The sequence below is a fragment of the Tauraco erythrolophus genome, chromosome 3 (assembly GCF_009769465.1).
Source record: "Tauraco erythrolophus isolate bTauEry1 chromosome 3, bTauEry1.pri, whole genome shotgun sequence".
In the NCBI taxonomy this organism is placed as follows: domain Eukaryota; kingdom Metazoa; phylum Chordata; class Aves; order Musophagiformes; family Musophagidae; genus Tauraco; species Tauraco erythrolophus.
Window position 1 is genome coordinate 21,266,940 of NC_141467.1, and position 19,631 is coordinate 21,286,570.

Here is a 19,631-nt window from a genome sequence, read left to right on the forward strand (position 1 = left end):
ACATGCATACAGCTTCCATTAATTAGAGAGATATCCACCATAAGAATGCAAATGCCTTCCGGAAGTGACGTGATAAATGCAAGTGAATGTGTTAATCTTCATAAAACTATGGCTTTACTATCTAGCTAATAATTCCCTATTTTCTCTAGGTACAGTTCATTAGAAGAATTTAAGTTAACTAGACTTTTAAAGTTTTGTGACATGTTAACAAATGCCCTTGTTACTGGACTCAGACATTGAATATGGCCTAATGCTATGTAAACAGCATACAATAGCTAGTATATTTGTTATAGGACTTCAGAGACAGCAGTTAGAGGATTGGAAAGCATTAAAAGAACCGAAACAAACATCAGGGCATGATTACCTAGTTTGACAAGAAGATGCACATGATTTCAGCCTGCATAAACAGCAACTTGTAGAAGAAATGGAGTCTACGAATATATCAAGGGCCATCTGTATAGGTGAAGTTGGGAACTGATGCAAGATGAATACCTTGTGTAGCAATATATCTGGAGTTTGATGCTGGAAGCACAGCAGAGTACAAAAGTTGTCTCTGTAGTTTAAGTGAGAAAAAAAAAAAAAAAGGAGCTTTTTGCTGAATTGCATAGAAGCTAACTAATTGGCAGAGTATTGCTTGTATTTGTGTATGTTCACTGTGGTTTAACCCTATCTGGCAACTAAGCCCCATCCAGCTGCTTGCTCACTTCCCCACTAGTGGGATGGAGGAGAGAATCGGAAGGGTAAAAGTGAGAAAACTTGTAATTTGAGATAAAAATAGTTTAATAGGTGAAGTAAAAGCAAAGCAAAACAAGGAATTCATTCACTACTTCCCATGGGCAGGCAGGTGTTCAGCCATCTCCAGGAAAGCAGGACTCCGTCATGCCTAATGGTTACTTGGGAAGACAAACACCATCATTCCGAACATCCCTCCATTTCTCCTTCTTTCCTCAGCTTTATACGCTGAGCATGACATCATATGGTACACAATATGCCTTTAGTCAGTTGGGGTCAGCTGTCCCAGCTGTCTCCTCCCCAGCCTACTTGTTGGTGGGGTGATGTGAGGAGCAGAAAAGGCCTTGACTGTGTTTAAGTGCTGCTCAGCAATAAATAAACATCCCTCTGTTATCAACACTGTTTTCAGCACAAATCCAAAACGTAGCCCTATACTAGCTACAATGAAGAAAATTAACTCTCTCCCAGTCAAAACCAGGACAATGTTAAAGATGCATTAACAGATGTGCTCAAATTACTGAAACAACAGTTTTTAGGCTTCTACTGTTATCATCCAGTGTGAAGCTGATTCAGCCCAAACCAGTTGCTTTTTGAATGTCTAACTAGGGGGAAAATTTCTACCTTGATTTGAGAACATGTAGGAAAGGCCTATCCTGTGATGACATTTCACTTTTGGAAAGTGGAGACCATGTTAGGGAATGACAGAGGTAAAATAGCATAAGGTACATGTACAAATTAGTATGCTACTGCATTCTTCAGGCATATCTGTGTAAAGAACAGGATTTGTATGTTTGTCTTTTACATGGAAAAACATTTCCAGTACATTCAGCATTTATGAAGGCATTCTGGTAATTACGAGTTTACCAAATATTTGAAAATTCCTCCAGGAAGTAGGAAAGATATTTACATAAGGGTATAAAGTATATTATGCAAGTCCTATTGGCTCTGCAGAAGCTTGTGGATAAATCACTTGTGCATACTTTATAGAGTTACTAGATTTTTCATAATCATTGGGGAAATAAAGATTGAATTTACCACCAATGAAACATAATTCTAAATTTCTTTTGAAAATGAAGTGATATTAAATCTTGTAATCCGCAAGCACAATAATACCAGTTACTATTCCAGAAGGCTATTTTGTCTATAATGTAATGAGGTGTCTTGCATATGGGAATTCAACTTAATTAGAAGAGTAGGGATACTGCTTGAAGAATGGTATAATAGCTATAGTTAAGCACATTTGTAAACACTTGTGTACCTTGAGGCTTGTGGCTTGTTTTACTTCTCATTATATTAAAGAGATAATGTATGAAACCCTAGCTTCCTCCAGCAGCATCTGTCTTTATTAGAGAATGCTTACAATGTCTTCCACAGATAACAAAGCTGGATCAAAGTCACGTCTTGACTTGATGGTCCTATGTGACTAGACTGAAAAGCTGGGGCTAAGGACCTAGGTTGTTGAAGATAACTTGCAGAATGATGGAGTCATACACATAAAATACCTTTTTTTTTTTTTAATTTTTTCCTACAAAGCCTTTCAACAAATAAATAATACTGTACAAAGACTGGTGATAGAAATTTTATGCTAAATCTGAAAATAGAACACAGGAAATCAGCTGTAAAATCGTAACAGGAGTCACTTCTAAAAATTTTGTTTGAGTGCCTTAAAAACATAAACTACAAGTATGGAAAAATGCGGTAGTCTCTTTTTTTAAAAATAAATTTTACAATATTCTTTATTTTTGTCTTCAAAATAGATTGTGAATTATTCATTGTCTGCTTTCTGTTTTATAACAGCAAAAGCTCAAGGAAGAGAGGGAGGCTAAACGTGCTCGGCTGGATGGCAGGCATGATTACTTACTGGATACCGTTGCCTCTTGTGTGAACCTGGACAAAGCAGAAGTAGAAGATGCAATTCTTGATGGTAACCAGGTAATCTGATGAATTTGATAGTAAAGCTCATAGGGTGCTTTAGAGTTGATACTACCATCAAATACTCGGTGAGATAGTTGTCAGACTTTGTGTCTGAGATTACTCGAGTCTTCTCATCGAAAAAATATTTCTCAGCATTTTGTAATTAAGTTGAACAAAAGCGTCCTTAGTTGCAGGACCTATTGTAACAATATCAATTTCGAAAGGAATAAGAATTTCTGCATTCCAAAAGTTATAGATAGTACAGTAAAACCTGTGACTGTATTTCGTACTGGATCCACAGCATGAAGTCTCTCAATCCTTGAATATATAGTACATACAGATTTAAGAGTCCTGTCCACAGCAGACCGCTTGTTATTGTTGTTTCTGTTAGGCTGCCGCCAGCATACGTGAGACTGCATTGTAGTCTAGTTTAGAAAATTGAATTGAGTGGAAACTACTTGACAAAATAGAATGACTGAGTGATCTGACTGACTCCATAAGGGTTAATGCAGGGAGTAAGCAGTTAGAAATATGTGTGTTGAGGAAACGGTGCATCAGAGTTGATGGTATTATATGCAATGGAGATACGTTTTGTGATTCGGAAGGAAATAATGATTGCTTTAAAACCCAGGTGGAAACCAAGTAGATTCTGTTTTACTCCTCCTGGACACTGAAGTTTTCGTGGGTTAGGTTGAACCGCCCCCCCCACACAGCCGGTCACTCCCCCTCCCCCACCCCCAGGAATGAGGGAGAGAATTAAAGGATAAACGGGAAACCCGTGGGGTTGAGATAAGAACGATTTAATACAGATGATTTAATACACAGTGTAGGTGCTCACCACCCCCTCGTATGCGAAGCCCGTCTCGTCCCAAAGCTGCAATCCCAGACGAATGCAAGGCCCTGAAATAGAGAGGGGCAGAGAAGGAGAGAGAGTACTCCGAGAGTGGGAGTGCTGGGAGAGAGAGAAAAAAAAGAAAGAAAAAACAACAGAGCAACAGCGCAGCAAGCGCAAAAGATCAAAAGCGTCGAAAGAGCCAAAGCGCAAAAGCCCTTCTTCCCGGCTGTCCCTCACTTTTATACTGGGCATGACGCTGCATGATGTGGAATACTAATTGGCCAGTTTGGCCCTCAATCTTAAGTTCCACCACAAATCACAAGGGGAATCATGTCCCCCTTGTCCCAGCTATGCTCCTCCCTTATCCCGCCGTGCTTCTGCACTCCGGCACACTGAAAAGTCCTTGGAGTTTCACATCCAACCACAAATATCAACTTGCTATGAGCATTCTTCTCAGAGTGAGCCTCTGAGTAAAACCAAACCACGGAGCTCTTCTAGCTGTTAAAAACTCTGTCCCAGCTAAAACTAGGACAGAAGTAAACATAGTTGTGGGGTTTTTTTGTTCTCTCTTGTATTCTCTTTCCATTTGTGTATCTTCAATTTAGGCATTCCCATTTCAGTGCTAATGGTGTTGGGAAATGGAAGAAAGTCCAGATGAAGACTACCAAGATAGTGAAGGACACAGGGCATGTAAAGTATAAGAAGAGGGAGAATAAGAGTTTGAGGGGCAGTGAAATAGCCTGTGGTTACTTTAAGAGTGGTTACTCAATGATGAAAGAGCTCAACTCTTCTCAGCAGTTGCAGATGATATGACAAAGGCAATAGCCACGACTTGCAAATTGGACGTTAAGAGAGCTTTCTACACCAGGAGGGTAATGCAGCATGGCAATAGGTTACTCAAGTGAGTTGTGGAATTTCTCTCCTTGAGGTTTTTGAGGCTCAGCCAAGGCAAAGCTCTAAATAACCTGAACCGTCATTGATATAGGAGACTGGACTCAAGATCTCCCAGAAGTCCCTTTCAATATGTCTGTGATTCCATGTGATATAGGAACATAAGCTGTGCAGAACACTGTAACACAAGTTAAAAAGCAAAACTTTTTTCAGCCTTTGTGCATTTTATCTCTAAATGGGTTTCCTGGCAAAGTATATTGCCTGAGAATAATTGTCAGATGAAGCTGGCAGCTGTTATACTTGGAAAGAGAAAACTGTAATAGTTGCTTTGATCTCATCTTGGAGGGCTTGGCCAAGGTTTTCTGGAATAGCAGTTTATGTGATGTTGGAGTAACTGAGGCGCGTTATTAATGGAAGAGGGATAAATGTGTCTGTCTTCCTGCTGCTGGTGATCTCTCAGCATTTTTTCCTGCACTGGGAAGCACAAATGGCACCAGCAAACGTTTCTGAAGAAGGACTTCTAGAAGTAGAAGCCTTTTCTGCTGGAAGATTTCTATGTAGTTAGAGGCTATATGAAACAATGACTCATAGATCTAGAAAAAGAATGGATTGGGCCAGACTTTGAAGTACTGAAACACTGTTCATCGTACTAGCATAGAGCAACTGACTTTCTTCCTAGGCCTGTATGGCCTCTACATGAGATTCCTGGACTGCACTACCAACACATGGTTCGAGGATGCTTGATGGCAGCCTTAAATTGAGGGAGAACTGTGAAATTGTCCTGATGCTTAAAATATTAATAAATAAAGGTTTCCTTTCTTGCTATGATATGGAAAAGTTGCAACTATGTGTTTTCTGCTTTCAGCTAGTTAGCTGAATGGCAGTAAGAATAACATGGGTGAGGGACTTCAATGAGGTGTTGCTGTGCTTCAGTAAATGAATAAATGCCCTGTGGCCTCAGTTTGAGAGACGATACACAGCATGTACTGTAAGTGGTTTCAGTAAACTGAAACATGGCCTGGCTATATTAAATTGTGTTCATCATGGAAAAATGTAAATGATTCAATTAAGTAGGTGTGTGTTGCTAAAGGACAAGACAACTCAGTCATTTTATGGGTGGTAGTAATTGGCCTGATATAACTTCGTTATTGAACAATGATAACATGATGAGTATTTTTCAGCCCCTTATGTTAAAAATCTGAGCAACTTAAACTTTTCATGGTGGGTATGCTATGCATAATGATCTCAACATGGTCTCAAACAGATAGAGCGCATTGAGAAATTCCTGGCCCCTGGAGGTCTGCGTCATCTGATGTTCTACTATCAAGATGTGGAGTCAACTGATACGGGTAAAACAACTTCGGTTCTCCTGCAACATGTTATAGTTGTGCTGAGCAAGTGTGCAAAGAAAAAGCAAATGGTAAAGTTCTTACAAACTGAGGGTTAAGGCAAGTCAAGTTTGGTCAAACTAGGACATCAGTCCTTGCTCACGAAGGACTGATGAATTTACTGAAGCTTCTTAGTGCACTTCCGCATATTGCTAGCATGCAGCAGCAAGGTACTTCCTCGCGAGCCTAGCAACTCTTGCCTGAGGTCTGGGAAATAGTTTTTGATATTTAAACCATGACTTTCTTACAAGGTGAGCAGTGACAGATGCTCTCCCCCTTCCTCTCCAACCATGGCACCAGTCTTACCTAGAAGCCCTCCACATTTCTTGATACATGACCATCCATCCAGGTGGTCCTCTTACATGACAAATGGCCTCAAGGAGGCCTGCATTATGTGTAGTGGGGCCATTATTCCAGAATTCCCTTCTGCTCATATCCCCTTCCCTTCCCCAGTGTCTCCATGTTACCACACTTCTGGGGGAAGCCTCCTTCTCACTTACCCTGGAGGCAGCTCAGGTCCCCTGTGACAAGGACATCCTCCCTTTGCCCATGGCTTCTGTCTCAGCCTCCAGTGCTGCTGCCATTGGGACTAGCCAGGTACCATGTGACCTCTGAGACCCTGTGATGGTTTGGTGGGAGTTCACCCCACTTGTTTACTCTGGATGTACATTGCCCTTGTAAATATATCTATGTGTATCTGTATAAATATATGTGTTTATACATATGTAAACATATACCTATATGAGTGTACAAGTATGTATTTATACCTTATGTATTTTCAGTATATGTGTATGTATACCTAAAAGGTATGAAAAGACTGTTTAATATGATATAAGCAACTTTAATAATTAAAATTTAAATGCTCATAGAAAGAAAATCAAATGAAAATGTAAACTCAGCCACTAATTTAGAAATTTGCTAAGCAAGTTTTAACTTGCTTGAGTTGAAGTGTTGGAAGTATGTTGGAGAGAGCGTGAGGCAAGGGCAAAGCCTGGAAATCTAGTCAGAGTGCCCCTCACCCCACCATTAAACTGGTCAGATGACTCTATGGTATGACCATGGTGGCCTTTGGTCTTTGGGATGTGGTGCTAGATGCAGGCAACACTGAAAGTTGGAGAAATAAAAACAAACCCCAAACAAATTCACAGCAACGTGTGCATTGGGCAAATAAGCCAAAACCCCCCAAAGACCATGCACATTGGAGGAAAAAAAAAAAAGTGAAAAAAGTAAAAAAAAAAAGAACTGATGATGAAGGAGAAGACAGGTGAGTGTGGGATGAAGTGAGTGGGTTGGAGGCTGCCTTTGCCCACAGCTGTAAGCGTACAGTTACTTGTAATACCAGCACAGTGTGCAGCTTGTGCTGTACATCTTTCCTTCTTAGGTGGGGCAGACTTTGTAGAAGAATTTTCTGTGCTGATCGTTCTGGGGCTGTGGTTCCCAGGCTAGCAAAGCAAAAATCACAGTTCTAGTGATGGCTACTAATTAGTGAAGTGCAGTGAATTTTTGTGGTATTGCATGCATCTTGTTGCCAAGGGCACTTACTACACTCTACCTCAAATACAAGCTGGTTCTCTGACCTGATGTGGATCAGTGAACACTTCTGTTAGGGCTGAAGATGACCCTGTGAAGGGTGCCCACAAGATATTTTGTGTCCCTGTAGAGCATTAGACCATGTATCTCTGAGTTCAGGAAGATGTCCTCCAGAGCCCTAAGGGATCATTTCAAAGTCTGGTTTTATGCCCACCCTCACATGCAGTTTTTTGCAATGTTTTGCATGGCACTTTCAATATGCAGCTTAAAAACTTCTAGCACCCTTCTCAGTAACAGTACATCTTTTCTAAAGAGACTGCAGAGTATATTACCTACTCCATCACCATATATTGTGGGAATGCCCGGAAAACTGGCATGGCTGTTGCTGGTCCAGCCTCTGTAATTACTGAAGTACAATGATAGTGAAGTTTATGTTAATTGGCAATAAATCAAATTAATAAAATTCTCGGAGTCAAGACTGTTTTGCTGGTGACAGAGCCCTTGATGTACTTCTGAGGTAAATAAAAAAAGAGACTTCTGCAGGAGCTGCGGTGAAAAAAGGAGGGGGGAAAGGGGATGTGAACGAAAGGAAGGACTTATGAGTGGCCACCTGATCCAAATAGGGATTTCTGGGGCGGATGGTCATGTGCCTGAAAAAAAAGGGCAAAGGACCTGTCACTTTTTGCAATTTTTGGGATGTTATCCTTTAACTGCTTGTATCAGCAATTCACTTTTTGGTCTTTTTGTTGTTGCAGTGTCTCACTTAGATGTGTATGCATCCGATTTTACTCTGAGGCAATACTAGAAAACTAGTAACAGAGAAGTAACATTGCCACAAGCACAATTTGAGAGAACTATTTTTCCCCAAAGATGCTACTACTATTTGGTGGCTCTTCACAAATGTCACCAACAGCCTAAACGTAGGAGCAGCATATTCATGTTGGGGGAAGAAGAAAGGACAAGGATTTCCTTTGTAGCTCCCTTCCTGTTTTGTTTTGTTTTGTTTCTCTTTTTCTCAAAGAATCTGCTGTGGCATCTCTTTCCTTGTTTCCAGAAGCACTCTATTTCTTCTTTTTTTTGTATGTTAGACTTATGTCTACATGTTTTTAAGGGAAGACAGTTGATAATAGCTCCTCTGAGGAGCTATTATTTGTGTTTGATTTTTTTATTTTCTTTTGAGCTATAGAGCATTATCTGCAACTGCATGATAGAGAGCCATATATAAGAGTATCTTGAGCCTGAACCTTTGCTTAGAAGGAGTGCAAAACAAATAAATGAATAGAAATGAAAGATGAACTAGATGAAATAGTTTTTACTGTGCCTTGAAGACTCTGGATGCTGTGTACTGTCTGTGGATGGTCCCATGGGGTGGCTCCAGGGTTCTGCGACTGAGAGATATACAAATGATGTCTGAACTGTTTGTTTAGAAAACTTTTCTTTGAATAAATAACCAATAGTTTTAAAATGTCTTTTATTTGAATCTTTAGAGCACTTTGACCTTCCAGGAACAGGAATGAACTCTCATTTGACAAAGAAAAAGAAACCTAAAGTATTTGTGACAGAAGGAAAAGAAGTTGCTTTAACTGGTGTATGCATTTTCTTCATTAGGTCTAGTCTTTTTAAACCCATCACAACTGAGAATATCTATCGGGTAAGAGTCAGTGACTGCTGATCACTGTACATAATCTTGTTTAAAATTCATTTTCGTCTTGGGGTATTTGCTCTCAGCAAGTAATTTGGCAGCCTTTGACATGGAGGAATGAGCAAAAGGACAGTTTGGCTAAATGAAACAGAGGACAAAAAAGGAGGGGAATGGAAAAACCAATATCTTGCAGCAGCAACTTGAACTGTATCATTGCTATGAAGAAATGATGCTAAGGAAGAAAATTTGTGACAATCCAGAGTGACAAAGAGTAATTAGTCAATACCTAAATAATAAGCTGTTAAATTTCAATAAATTGTAGCAATTCTGTTAAAAAAACCCAACAAAAATGGTTTTATTTTTGAGAGAATATATGCAAATTACATGTAAGCAAGTTTTCACTGGTGGAAGACTCCTTAAATCTATGATGGTCTGAAATGAACAGAGCTGGACCAAGAACCCCAGTAGTGAGGAGCACAGAGTAAAATGTAGGGAATCCTATACTTGTAGACAAACTAATCAGAGTGCAAAAATAAGAATGATGGGCTAAATGAGAATATAGTGCTGTGGAAAACTTTCTATACGCTTCAAAAAGGGAACTTTGAAGTACAACTCCTAAGCTAGCAAGTTTTAACTCTTCTAGGAAAATCTTTAAAACTGTATTTTGCCCAGGTAGGCAAGAAGTAGAAGAGCAAAGGGTGGGTGAGCTGGCTGTCATGACCAGGTTATTATTTGATTTCTACAGTTATATGCTTTAAAGTTTTATGCTCAACCTCTTAATTTTTTTTTCTTTTTTTTTTCTGATTTTGAAAGATCTGGCTTAGATTTTAAACAATTATATACTATTTAACATTTGAATTTTTTTTTTCTTATTAATAATGCTTGCAAGCTGGTAATTGCAACTGAATGATATGTAAAGCAGACTTCTTCACAAGTAGTGATACAGCCCTTGCTGATAGTAGACAATACCTTAAAACTAGAAAAGAGAAATTGAAAAGTAAAACCAATATGTCTGAAGACACATCTAATGTGTGACACAAATACAAGTTGTTTAATGTTAAATTATGTTGCTGAAAAAAATTATTGTGATACCTTCTAATGAAGCAAAAAATGACTGCCAGATTCAAGCAATTTACCTTAGAAGTCTTCAGAGTCTTTTTCAGAACATCTAAAAAGCAGATGTTCTGTGAATTGCTCTCTCTCAAACTGGATAGAGGTATTCATCGTGGACCAAAATCTTTGGGCAACTGCAAGTCAGAATTAACTGTAGTTCATAATTCTTTTAATATGTGAGCCTTTTAAGTGCATTGATCTCTGCCCATGGATATGTATGTATGTATATATTCAAAAATATAATTCTAATAGCTTTAGAAGTGACAAGTTAGAATCATTTTACTCAGCCGTATAAACTGAGCTTTATAAATAGAGGTCTCTTGTACTCATTATATTTTCGAGGTGTTTTCAGGTCTTCGTTTCCTCAGGTTTGTATGACAAACTGTGACTGTGAAATCTTTCAGCCCCTGCTAGCAAGAGTTGTGCTGTTATTTGTTAAAGAGCACTTGTACACACTGATGGTTTTGAGGCGCTCAAGGCAATAAGACTGGAATAAATGTAATGATGGCAAGATTTTGTTTTCTATTTTAACTGGTATTGTGTTTCTTTTACAGGAAGTAAATTTTAATATGATGAATGTAGGTCGAGATGGCTTACTAAAAAGTGTTGAGCAGCTGATGTCAGAAATCTTCATTCCAGCCTTACAGAACATGGACTGTGGCTGGGTTGAACTTGGTGAACCTCAACAAGCTTCCAATATTAAGCAGGACTTCCTTTGTTCCCTTGAAGCATTTGTTAGTGTGCTATCAGGAACTCAGCAAAGTCTGTTGGAAAAGGTAGTGTGTTCACATGGAAAACAGAAATTGAGCTAGCCGTAAAATGTCTCTTGCTCTGGAGCTTTTGAATTAACTACTGTTGTAGAATACTCATAAAAATTGCTTTTGTTAAACTGGAGAGAAAAATAAACTTTTGTTAGTTGTTATCAGTAACTTGTTGTACATTGATCTGTGGCTTTAACAGTTCTGCAGGTGCTTCTGTTCTTGTTTCTTCTGACACCAGTTCTGTAGAGCTATTAATTTCTTGACTCTCCAATGACTGTGACCACTCTTAAACCAAGAATGATTAATGTATGACAAACAATTGCTTCAGCTGTTAATTTCTACTCAGCCTTTGTGAAGGAAAGGCATGAGAGCACAGCTGCCAGGCTGATTCCGGAGTCCAGTTCTGGCTCAAACAAGTTTAAATTAAACCGAAGTGGGAATATGAAGTGAGATACCCCAAGTGGGGCAACCAGTTACTTTTTAAAGTTCCCAGATTATTTGTCATGAACACTTCAGCATTTCATTTTTTTTTTTAACTTGTGTTTTAGATCAATTTGAAGAAATGTGAAACATATGATCTGAAATCTCTAAGAGGACCTTCAGATTACCTGATGGTTTCTAACAGCATAGATGCTCTCGAAAGAATAGAAGTCTGCATGAAAGGATGGATCAAACAAATTGAACAGGTGATACACTGGACAAATGTGAAATATGACACATCTGCATATTGGCAGACGATGAGTTGAATCTTGTTGGCATATAGTTACCTTTCTATAAAGTTAGATGTGATGTTTCTGTATTTTAAAGTACTGTTGGCATGTTTTGTGTGATTTTACTTCTCAATGACAATATTATTGAGAGCTTTTTCCATCTACTAGTAAATAGAGCATACACATGTCTTTGGAATCTTAGTCCACTGTTTTTGATAATCACCTGTTCTTAAAGTGGAAAACAGTCAGTGATTCCCAGTGGATTTAATGAAAGGAAAAGGAGTGCAATAATTCCATGAACACTATTCTCAGTGGTCAAAATTATACTTTGAAACATGCTTTGCAGGTTATTTGCAGAAAATGTAATTGTCTGTAACAGTGCTTTTGAGATACTATTGCCTTTTGAACTCAGAACTAAAAAGGCCAAGCAAAATTAAGGTCTCTTATGTGAGGTGGTGACTGAGTTAAGTAATTTATCACAGGAGGTTAATACTAGGAGTTAAATTATGAATTAATTCATGCTATCCATGCAGATAAAAAATACTAGCATCACTCACTAATATTACTGTATGATAAAAGGTTCTTGCAGAAAATGACCAGTTGAGAAAGGAAGCTGATGACCTTGGACCACGAGCAGAGCTTGATTACTGGAAAAAGAGATTGTCGAAATTCAACTATCTTACAGACCAGCTGAAGAGCCCAGATGTGAAGGCAGTGCTTGGAGTACTTACTGCTGCTAAATCCAAACTGCTGAAGGTTTCTATTTTGAATTATGACAGATATAAAGACTAGAAATGCCCTGCATACCCTAGTTAATTTTGGTGATGTATGTAACATTGCTGATGGGAGAAAATGTTGAAGCATCTTTGGCTTTTGTTTTCTTTGTCCTTCCTTATTCCTCACCTTGAGTAGGTGAAGTTTAAATCTAGTTTAATTTATTTGAAAAGACTGGAAATCCCTTTCTCTAAAGGCCGATAATGTACTGCATCCACACAGCTCAACAGAAATAAATACTTAAAAATCCTTGAAAAGTTGATTATTAAATCAGAAAATTGAATTAATGAACTGAGTATTTAATGAAAATACCCCCCCCCTCCTCGTTTTTTAAACCTCTTTCTCATGTTGTTATAATGTCTGTCAGAACTGCTTGTGAGGTGCTTTCAAATGTGTTTAAAGGCTAAATACAGAACAGAGTGATCTCAAAACAGTTTTTCTGAAATGTGTGGTTTTGTTTTTTTTCCACCTTTCTATTCTTAGAACTGGCGAGCACTGGATATTCGCATCACAGATGCAGCAAATGAAGCTAAAGATAACGTGAAGTATCTATATTCTCTGGAAAAATGTTGTGACGCATTATACAATAGTAATCCTGTAAGCAGAACTTAAATTCTTAACATAAATCTCTTGAGGCAAGTAAAATGAATATATTTCGAAAGATCAGTTTGGAAATGACATAAATAGCATTTTAGGTATGCATCTTCTGTTCGAGACTTTGCTCAGTTATGCTAAAAGTGACTTAGTGGGAATTTCTGACTATAAAATGAAGTACTTGTTATTTTCTTGCCATGGTACCTATGAAGCTTCTGGTCTGCTGATGAATCTAGATTCTATGCTACAGGAGAAAGTGAAGTCTTTGCAATTTAAAAAAAGAAAAAAAAGGAAGTGAAGGTGAACCTGAAGGCAAAGGCTGGGCTTTTGTCTTTGTGTTGGCAGCCAGGTCATGCTTAGCCTAACATTTATAAGGCAATTTTCAGCCTCTCAGGTTAGGAAAACATAAATATGGTTATGTAAATATTAAGGTGTAAAAATAAATCACCTTCTTATACCATAGTAACAGGATTGCGCAAGCGTAACAAGTAGTAAACAAAACCAGCCACCCTAAACTACAGGATAGGAGGAAGAGTTCTCACTGCCCTATTATCTGCTAAAGTAGATGGCAAACGGTTGGTTTTATTAAAACTGGTTTTGTAACTGACTGTATGTGTCTTGCTAGTCAGCAAAGTATGATGAGTAGCTATGAAGACTCAAGGCTTTGACCATCCTACCTACCTCTCTCTCTCCATGCTTTTCCCAAAGTGAAATTGCTTCCAAACAGTGCTCTGGGCAACCATGGTATTGCTCTGTTTGTTTCCATTTACTGGACTATATTAGAACAGTGTGTTCTTTCAGTGTTTCTTAATCTGATATTTGAGTCTCTCTGATGAAAGGCTATTATGATACCCATACAAAACAGAGTTAAAGTGGATATGCTTGCTGTTGGCATTGTGCAGGATCTGTTGAACTTGATCTGCTTTGTGCTCCCTCCACTGGCTTTTGCCAAGGGGGAAGTGGTGCCAGCTTCAGAGATGTTCAGTTTTGAGAGTGTGTAGCACTTGGGATGGAAGCCATCAAGGCATGGAGTGTGAACCTTTCCCTTACTGATATTTACCTGTAAAATGTTGAGAACCAGTTTGTCAACAGATTAAAACTGTCATTGCTTTGGAAATGCAGATGTGAGGAGGAGCTGTCTGAAAAAATCTTTGTCTGGCCTGTTCACGGCTGGAGAGGACTGTTCTCCTCAAAGAAATGGAGAACTAAAATGTGTGTGGTGGGTTAACTTTGACTATAGGCCAAGTACTTTCTCATTCCCTCTCCTCAACATGATGGGGGAAGAATATAGGATGAAAAAGCTCATGGATTTTTCAAAGACAGGGAGATCACTTACCTGTTATCATCATGGGCAAAACAGACTCGACTTGGGGGAAAGTAACTTAATTTATTGACAGTGAAAATAGTTTTGGGTAGTGAGAAACAAAGACAAAATCTATATACCAGTGCTATAGGAAAGTTATTCTTCCTGGTTCTTTTATTCAAATGAATGCCATAAAGCTTAATGCAATTTTTGGGCTCTCTTTATGTGCAAGCTTACATCAGGTTTAGCAAAGAGTGTACGAACATACTTTTTGTGAAAATAGGTGGTACTTTTGAAGAGAGCTTTGTCTCTTATTAGAATTCACTTCCTGACTAGAATTCTTCCAGCCAAGGCTAGTGAAAATTTTTCCCAAAAACTGAATTGTAGAGCTTGGAGGGTGAAGTAGGACAGGCAGCTCCACAGGAGAGGCCCAGGGAAACAGAGGCAGAGACGTTAGGAAGACTGTGTTTGTAATGGTCTTGCAATCTCTAATTAGGTGTCAAAGTAACATACGGTAACAAAAGTACCGATCAGAGTTCAGACTGTGTGTTTCTTTCCAGGTGTCCATGGTGGATGCTATTCCAGGACTCATCAATGCAATTAAAATGATTCAGAGTATCTCTCAGTATTATAATACGTCTGAAAAGATATCCTCGCTGTTTGTGAAGGTCAGTGCTACAGTATAAAAAGAAATTTTCACAGATTTTTTTTGTATGTTATTTCTTGAGTGAGAGACAGAAAACACAAAGGGAACAAGCAATTGAACAGTCAGCATTTTGGTTGATTTATTGCTGCTTTTTGAACGTATAGAGAGTTGGAAATAGTGATAAAACTACTTCAAAGTTAGAATTTATTTTACTGTCTGTAATTTGGAGTTGTAAGAATTTTTTCAGATTTCTTGAAGATCAGGGCTAATATCAACCCTGACGTGAATAAATTGAGGAACTTTTTGTTACAATGAGTTTTGCCTGTGGTGAACTGTTTTTATAGAATCAATTATGTTACATTTATATAGTCCTTAAACCTCCTTACATTTGCGTAAAGAAGGAAATGGAGTTGGAAGGACTACCTGTTCTTCATGATCATAGTCTCATGGCCCGTTGGTTTCCACCTTTGCTTTCAGAAGTGCCAAAGTCTTATGATTTGGTAGTTTGCAATGTTGTTTCAAGGTTTGTATAAGGTATTTAGGTTTAGGATAAGTGTAGTTAATCAACAACATTTTGGTGGTGTAACAGTCTGGAGGCTGGATATTGCAAGGAGGACAGTCTGTCTATGTGGCTGCTATTTGGTATTGCTATTTTGCAGACTTTAGGCCGGTGGAGTCAGAGGTATGGGATGAGACTGAAAGAAGGGCAAGTTTTGCTTTGTCTTGAAATGTTTTTTTCACAAGGTTAAAACTGCTTTTAGGTGACCAATCAGATGATCACAGCATGTAAATCTTACATTACAAACAACAATACAGCCACCATCTGGAATCAACCTCAGGAGAGAGTTATGGAAAAGCTACAAGCAGCCATTAGACTTAAACAGGTAGGTGGGAAGAGCACGTGGAAAATAGACTATAAGGTGAGATTTAGGAGGGCATGTGAAAAACTTTATTTTGTGTGAGGAAGCAATATTTCAGTGAAGGAAAACAAAGCAACTGAAAAATATCTTTTGGAACTGGAGTGTTTATATTAGAGCTAACAGAGAATTTAGTCCAGTGTCTGTTGCTCTTCCGGAAACAGGATTTCGATGCTTCGGGTAACTTAACTGTGTTTCTTATATGAGAATCACTTAGATTTTCATGCCTGAGTTTCTCTAGAAAGTTTCTTCTCACGTGATGAGGAGGAATGTGTGATAGAAATTAAAATAAAGGAGTTACTGAGCTGAATATATTCCAAAGATATGTGGGCAAACTATACCTTTAGAAAGAGCAATTTACTGAACTGAGAAGAATTCAGCTGTTCAGGTTGTGTAAACTTGTTAGGAAGGTAGCTTTTATTATTTTACATACACTTCTGTGACTGTTTTGGGAATTTCTTTTTTTTGTGTTTCCGCTGGGAATGTAGGCTCATAGAATGGAAGGATTCTCAGCAAGTATCTAGTTAAACCTTCTGCTCAAAGCCAAAGCAGGGACATCTTTGAGATAGAACTTGGTCTCCCAGTCCTTTTTCCAGTCCTATCTTGAAGTTCTCCAAGGATGGTGAGACTGCTCAGCCTTTCTGGGCAATCTCTTGCGCTGCTCAGCTGTCTTTAGAGTGAAAGATTTTCTCCTTACATCCAGTCAGAACATCTTCTGTTTCAATTTATGCCCGTTGCCACTTGGCCTCTGTCCATGTGTTACTGTGAAGAGCCTAGCTCTGTCTTTTTGATGACCTCCCTGTATATATCTGAAGATTCACATTAGGTTTTCTCTGTTGTTACTTTTTGATTCCTTAATAATATATGCTCAGAAGACTAGAACTTTATCCTGACACCTTCTGAAGCAAAAAATGTTGCATAGTTCTAACACAAATTAGGGTAAATTTATATGGCATCTTACCGTCAGCAAGTAGTAAATTTCTATAAAGATACAGTAAATTATTCAGCTGCTGCATTAAAATATGTTGAAGGATTAGGTTTTTATTTGAGTCTTATTAGTTCCAAAAGTTTTCAGAAAATCAATAGATTAAAACTTAAAATTTGAATCACTAGCAATTTAGGAAACTCTGGGCCGTTTGTATGAGTATCTTCAATTGGGGTTATAAAATAACGAACATTGTATTTTAAAGAAAACCACTCCTGAAAAAAACACTTCAAGCAAATCTGTTGACTATATAATCTGACTTTGAGAAGAATTTAATTTTAACACCTTTAGAGTAAGGATTGTGTCCAGTTAAGAGAGCAGAATGAAAACTGAAAGCTACTATGGAGCAGCATTCTAACTTCAGAAGGGTTTTTGTTCTGGAAAGTGATTTTGAAAAATGTGAAACATTATTACTCAGCAAAACTGCTCAGCACACAATCATTGTTTTCAGTCTCTGCAAGCTGAAATCTGGGTTGTCATCTTTGATATTAAGCAAACACATCAAGCCCTGTGAAAAAATTGGAGAGAACAGAATTTCACACTAGCTCAAGATGGAATGTACAAATTCATGTATGTGCAGTTCATTCATTTGATGCAATGTGTGATCCTGCGATGGTATTGTTGGGTTAGTTTTCAGAGGCCAATTCTGTTACTGTCTTTATAGTGTTCATGATTGTTTATTGACGAAAATTATACTTGGTATCAGGTTAGGGCAATGTGTCTGTATAAGTTTTGTTCTAGCTGATGATAGTGCTTTTTATTATATGCTTGACATTCTTCTACATTCTTCTTTGGTCTTAGGAGTATCAAAATTGCTTTCACAAGATGAAAGAGGAATTGGAACAGAATCCAGCTGAAAGACAGTTTGATTTTAGTGAGACGTATATTTTCGGAAAATTTGAAACCTTTCATCGACGTCTGGTAAAGATAATAGATGTTTTCAATACTGTGAAAACCTACTCAGTTCTACAGAAGTCTAAGATAGAGGGATTGGAAGGAATGATCAGCAAATATGAGGTACACAATAAATTTTGGATATCCTATCAGGCTGACTTATAATTATTTATTGTTTCAAGTTTGAAAATTAGAAGAGTGTTTATCAAGAGAAAAATTAACTCTGTAAGTTGTGCTAAAATTACTGGGTAATAGCACTGTAAATATGTGATTGCTGAAGAAGCTAGCAGACAAGATGAAAAGGAGCAGGTGGACATGTGAAAGAGTTATGTCCCCAAAATGAGGGGACTTTGTAACAGAAGTAATTGGAGCCATGATTTTGTGTTATGATCAGGAGAAAAAGTGCGAAGTACAATATGTATTAGGTACAGTATACCTAAAGGGGGCCTACAAGAGGGCTGGAGAGGGACTTTTTACAAGGGTGTGTAGTGATAGGACAAGGGGCAACGGATTCAAACTGAAAGAGGGCAGATTTAGGTTAGATATAAGAAAGAAATTCTTTACATTGAGGGTGGTGAGGTACTGGAACAGGTTGCCCAGAGAAGTTGTGGATGCCCCATCCCTGGCAGTGTTCAAGGCCAGGTTGGATGAGGCTTTGGGCAACCTGGTGTAGTGGAGGATTTCCCTGCCCATGGCAGGGGGGTTGGAACTAGATGATCTTTGAGGTCCCTTCCAACCCTAATCATTCTATGATTCTATGATTTCTGTCTTTACAGATGTTTTGCTAGCTATGAAAGTGTACTGTGACCTAAATTGCAGACTGTCTTCATCTCTTGCTCATTATTCTAGGGCTACCTGATCAGTGCCTGCCGCTGAGGCTGGCTCGGTTACCATGGTGGCTGATGCTGCAGTCAGATTTTCCTTGCCGCTTGGGGTGAAACAAGTCCCAGTTCCATTTCTGTGCTGCGTGAATACAAACAAATATAACTTTGATTTCTTGAAATAAGTAATTTAAAAACCAAAACCAACAACAACGAATCTCAGATTTACTTTGTTTCATTAAGGAAATAGTGAGCTTAATTACAGAAAAACAGATTACTAGGTTTACTTAAAATCCGTACTCCAGATCTAGAGTCTAGATCACAATCATCAGCCTTGTGTTTTATGAGGGAAGTGTTAACTCACAGATAGCTGTCTTTAAAGTGAAGAAGGAAGAGAAATTACTTAGCTGATTTGCTCTGGAAAGCTCTTCAAGTTTAGGCTTTTGCTTTTGTGACAGCAAAATCTCTTTGCTTGTTAGCGTTAATATACAGGTTTCTTTCCCAGTGCTTTTATTTAGTAGGAGTGAGCCTCAAACAACAAGGAGCTCTTCTAAGAATATAAATATACTAAATCATGTTCTTTTCCTTCCGTCTTTCTGAGATTAACTTTTCTAGCAAGTAGTGCCTTCCCTGCTTTTACTGAGCCTGAGTTCACTTTCCTTATTGCATATCTTAGTGCACTATCATAATTATGGCACTTGTAAATATTAAAATAAATTGGAAGTATCCAATGTGTGGAGTTTGTAGACTGCTTTTAGAGATCACGTGAGGTACAGTGGCAGTACAGGTAAACGTGGCATTCTGATTTGCTTTACCCTGTCCTTTTACTTTTTGTTATGGCCATGAGTAAATCACTTTGCTTTACTTGAATAACTGTAGGGTAAAATGGTCCATCCTGGTTTGATTCACTCCCTGTTGCAGTGAACTCCTCTGGGGTTTTGACTCCGTGACTGCATCCTTCACAGTAGCCAGCTTTCTCCTTTGTTCTGTTCTCTAGTCTTCTGAGAAGAAACCTGGGCACAACTAGAAGGGTAGCTTGGTCCAAGACTGTTCCACATGGGCAGGAGAGGTGTGTTCTGCTCTAAATTTTGCTCCCTTCGCTGAGAGCTACTTTCTAAAGCTGTTCTGGCAGACTCCTCAGCAACTCAAGTTGCTGAGAATTTTCAGGTCATGCTATAAAG

At 38.4% G+C, this 19,631-nt stretch overlaps 1 protein-coding gene across 2 annotated transcripts in view; it reads left to right on the forward strand.

Annotated features, from left to right (window-relative positions):
• The window catches only part of DNAH5 (dynein axonemal heavy chain 5), a 159,626-nt gene that overhangs the window by 24,852 nt on the left and 115,143 nt on the right, over positions 1 to 19,631 (forward strand). Inside the window, exons 2-11 of one of the 2 annotated variants that reach the window (XM_086609042.1) lie at positions 2,530 to 2,664; positions 5,637 to 5,721; positions 8,778 to 8,941; positions 10,600 to 10,821; positions 11,355 to 11,492; positions 12,096 to 12,272; positions 12,774 to 12,887; positions 14,748 to 14,855; positions 15,595 to 15,717; positions 17,537 to 17,752. In XM_086609042.1, the coding sequence (XP_086465168.1) occupies positions 2,530 to 2,664; positions 5,637 to 5,721; positions 8,778 to 8,941; positions 10,600 to 10,821; positions 11,355 to 11,492; positions 12,096 to 12,272; positions 12,774 to 12,887; positions 14,748 to 14,855; positions 15,595 to 15,717; positions 17,537 to 17,752 (1,482 nt within the window). The remainder of the gene's footprint in view (positions 1 to 2,529; positions 2,665 to 5,636; positions 5,722 to 8,777; positions 8,942 to 10,599; positions 10,822 to 11,354; positions 11,493 to 12,095; positions 12,273 to 12,773; positions 12,888 to 14,747; positions 14,856 to 15,594; positions 15,718 to 17,536; positions 17,753 to 19,631) is intronic. The other variant, XM_086609044.1, reaches the window with a different exon arrangement.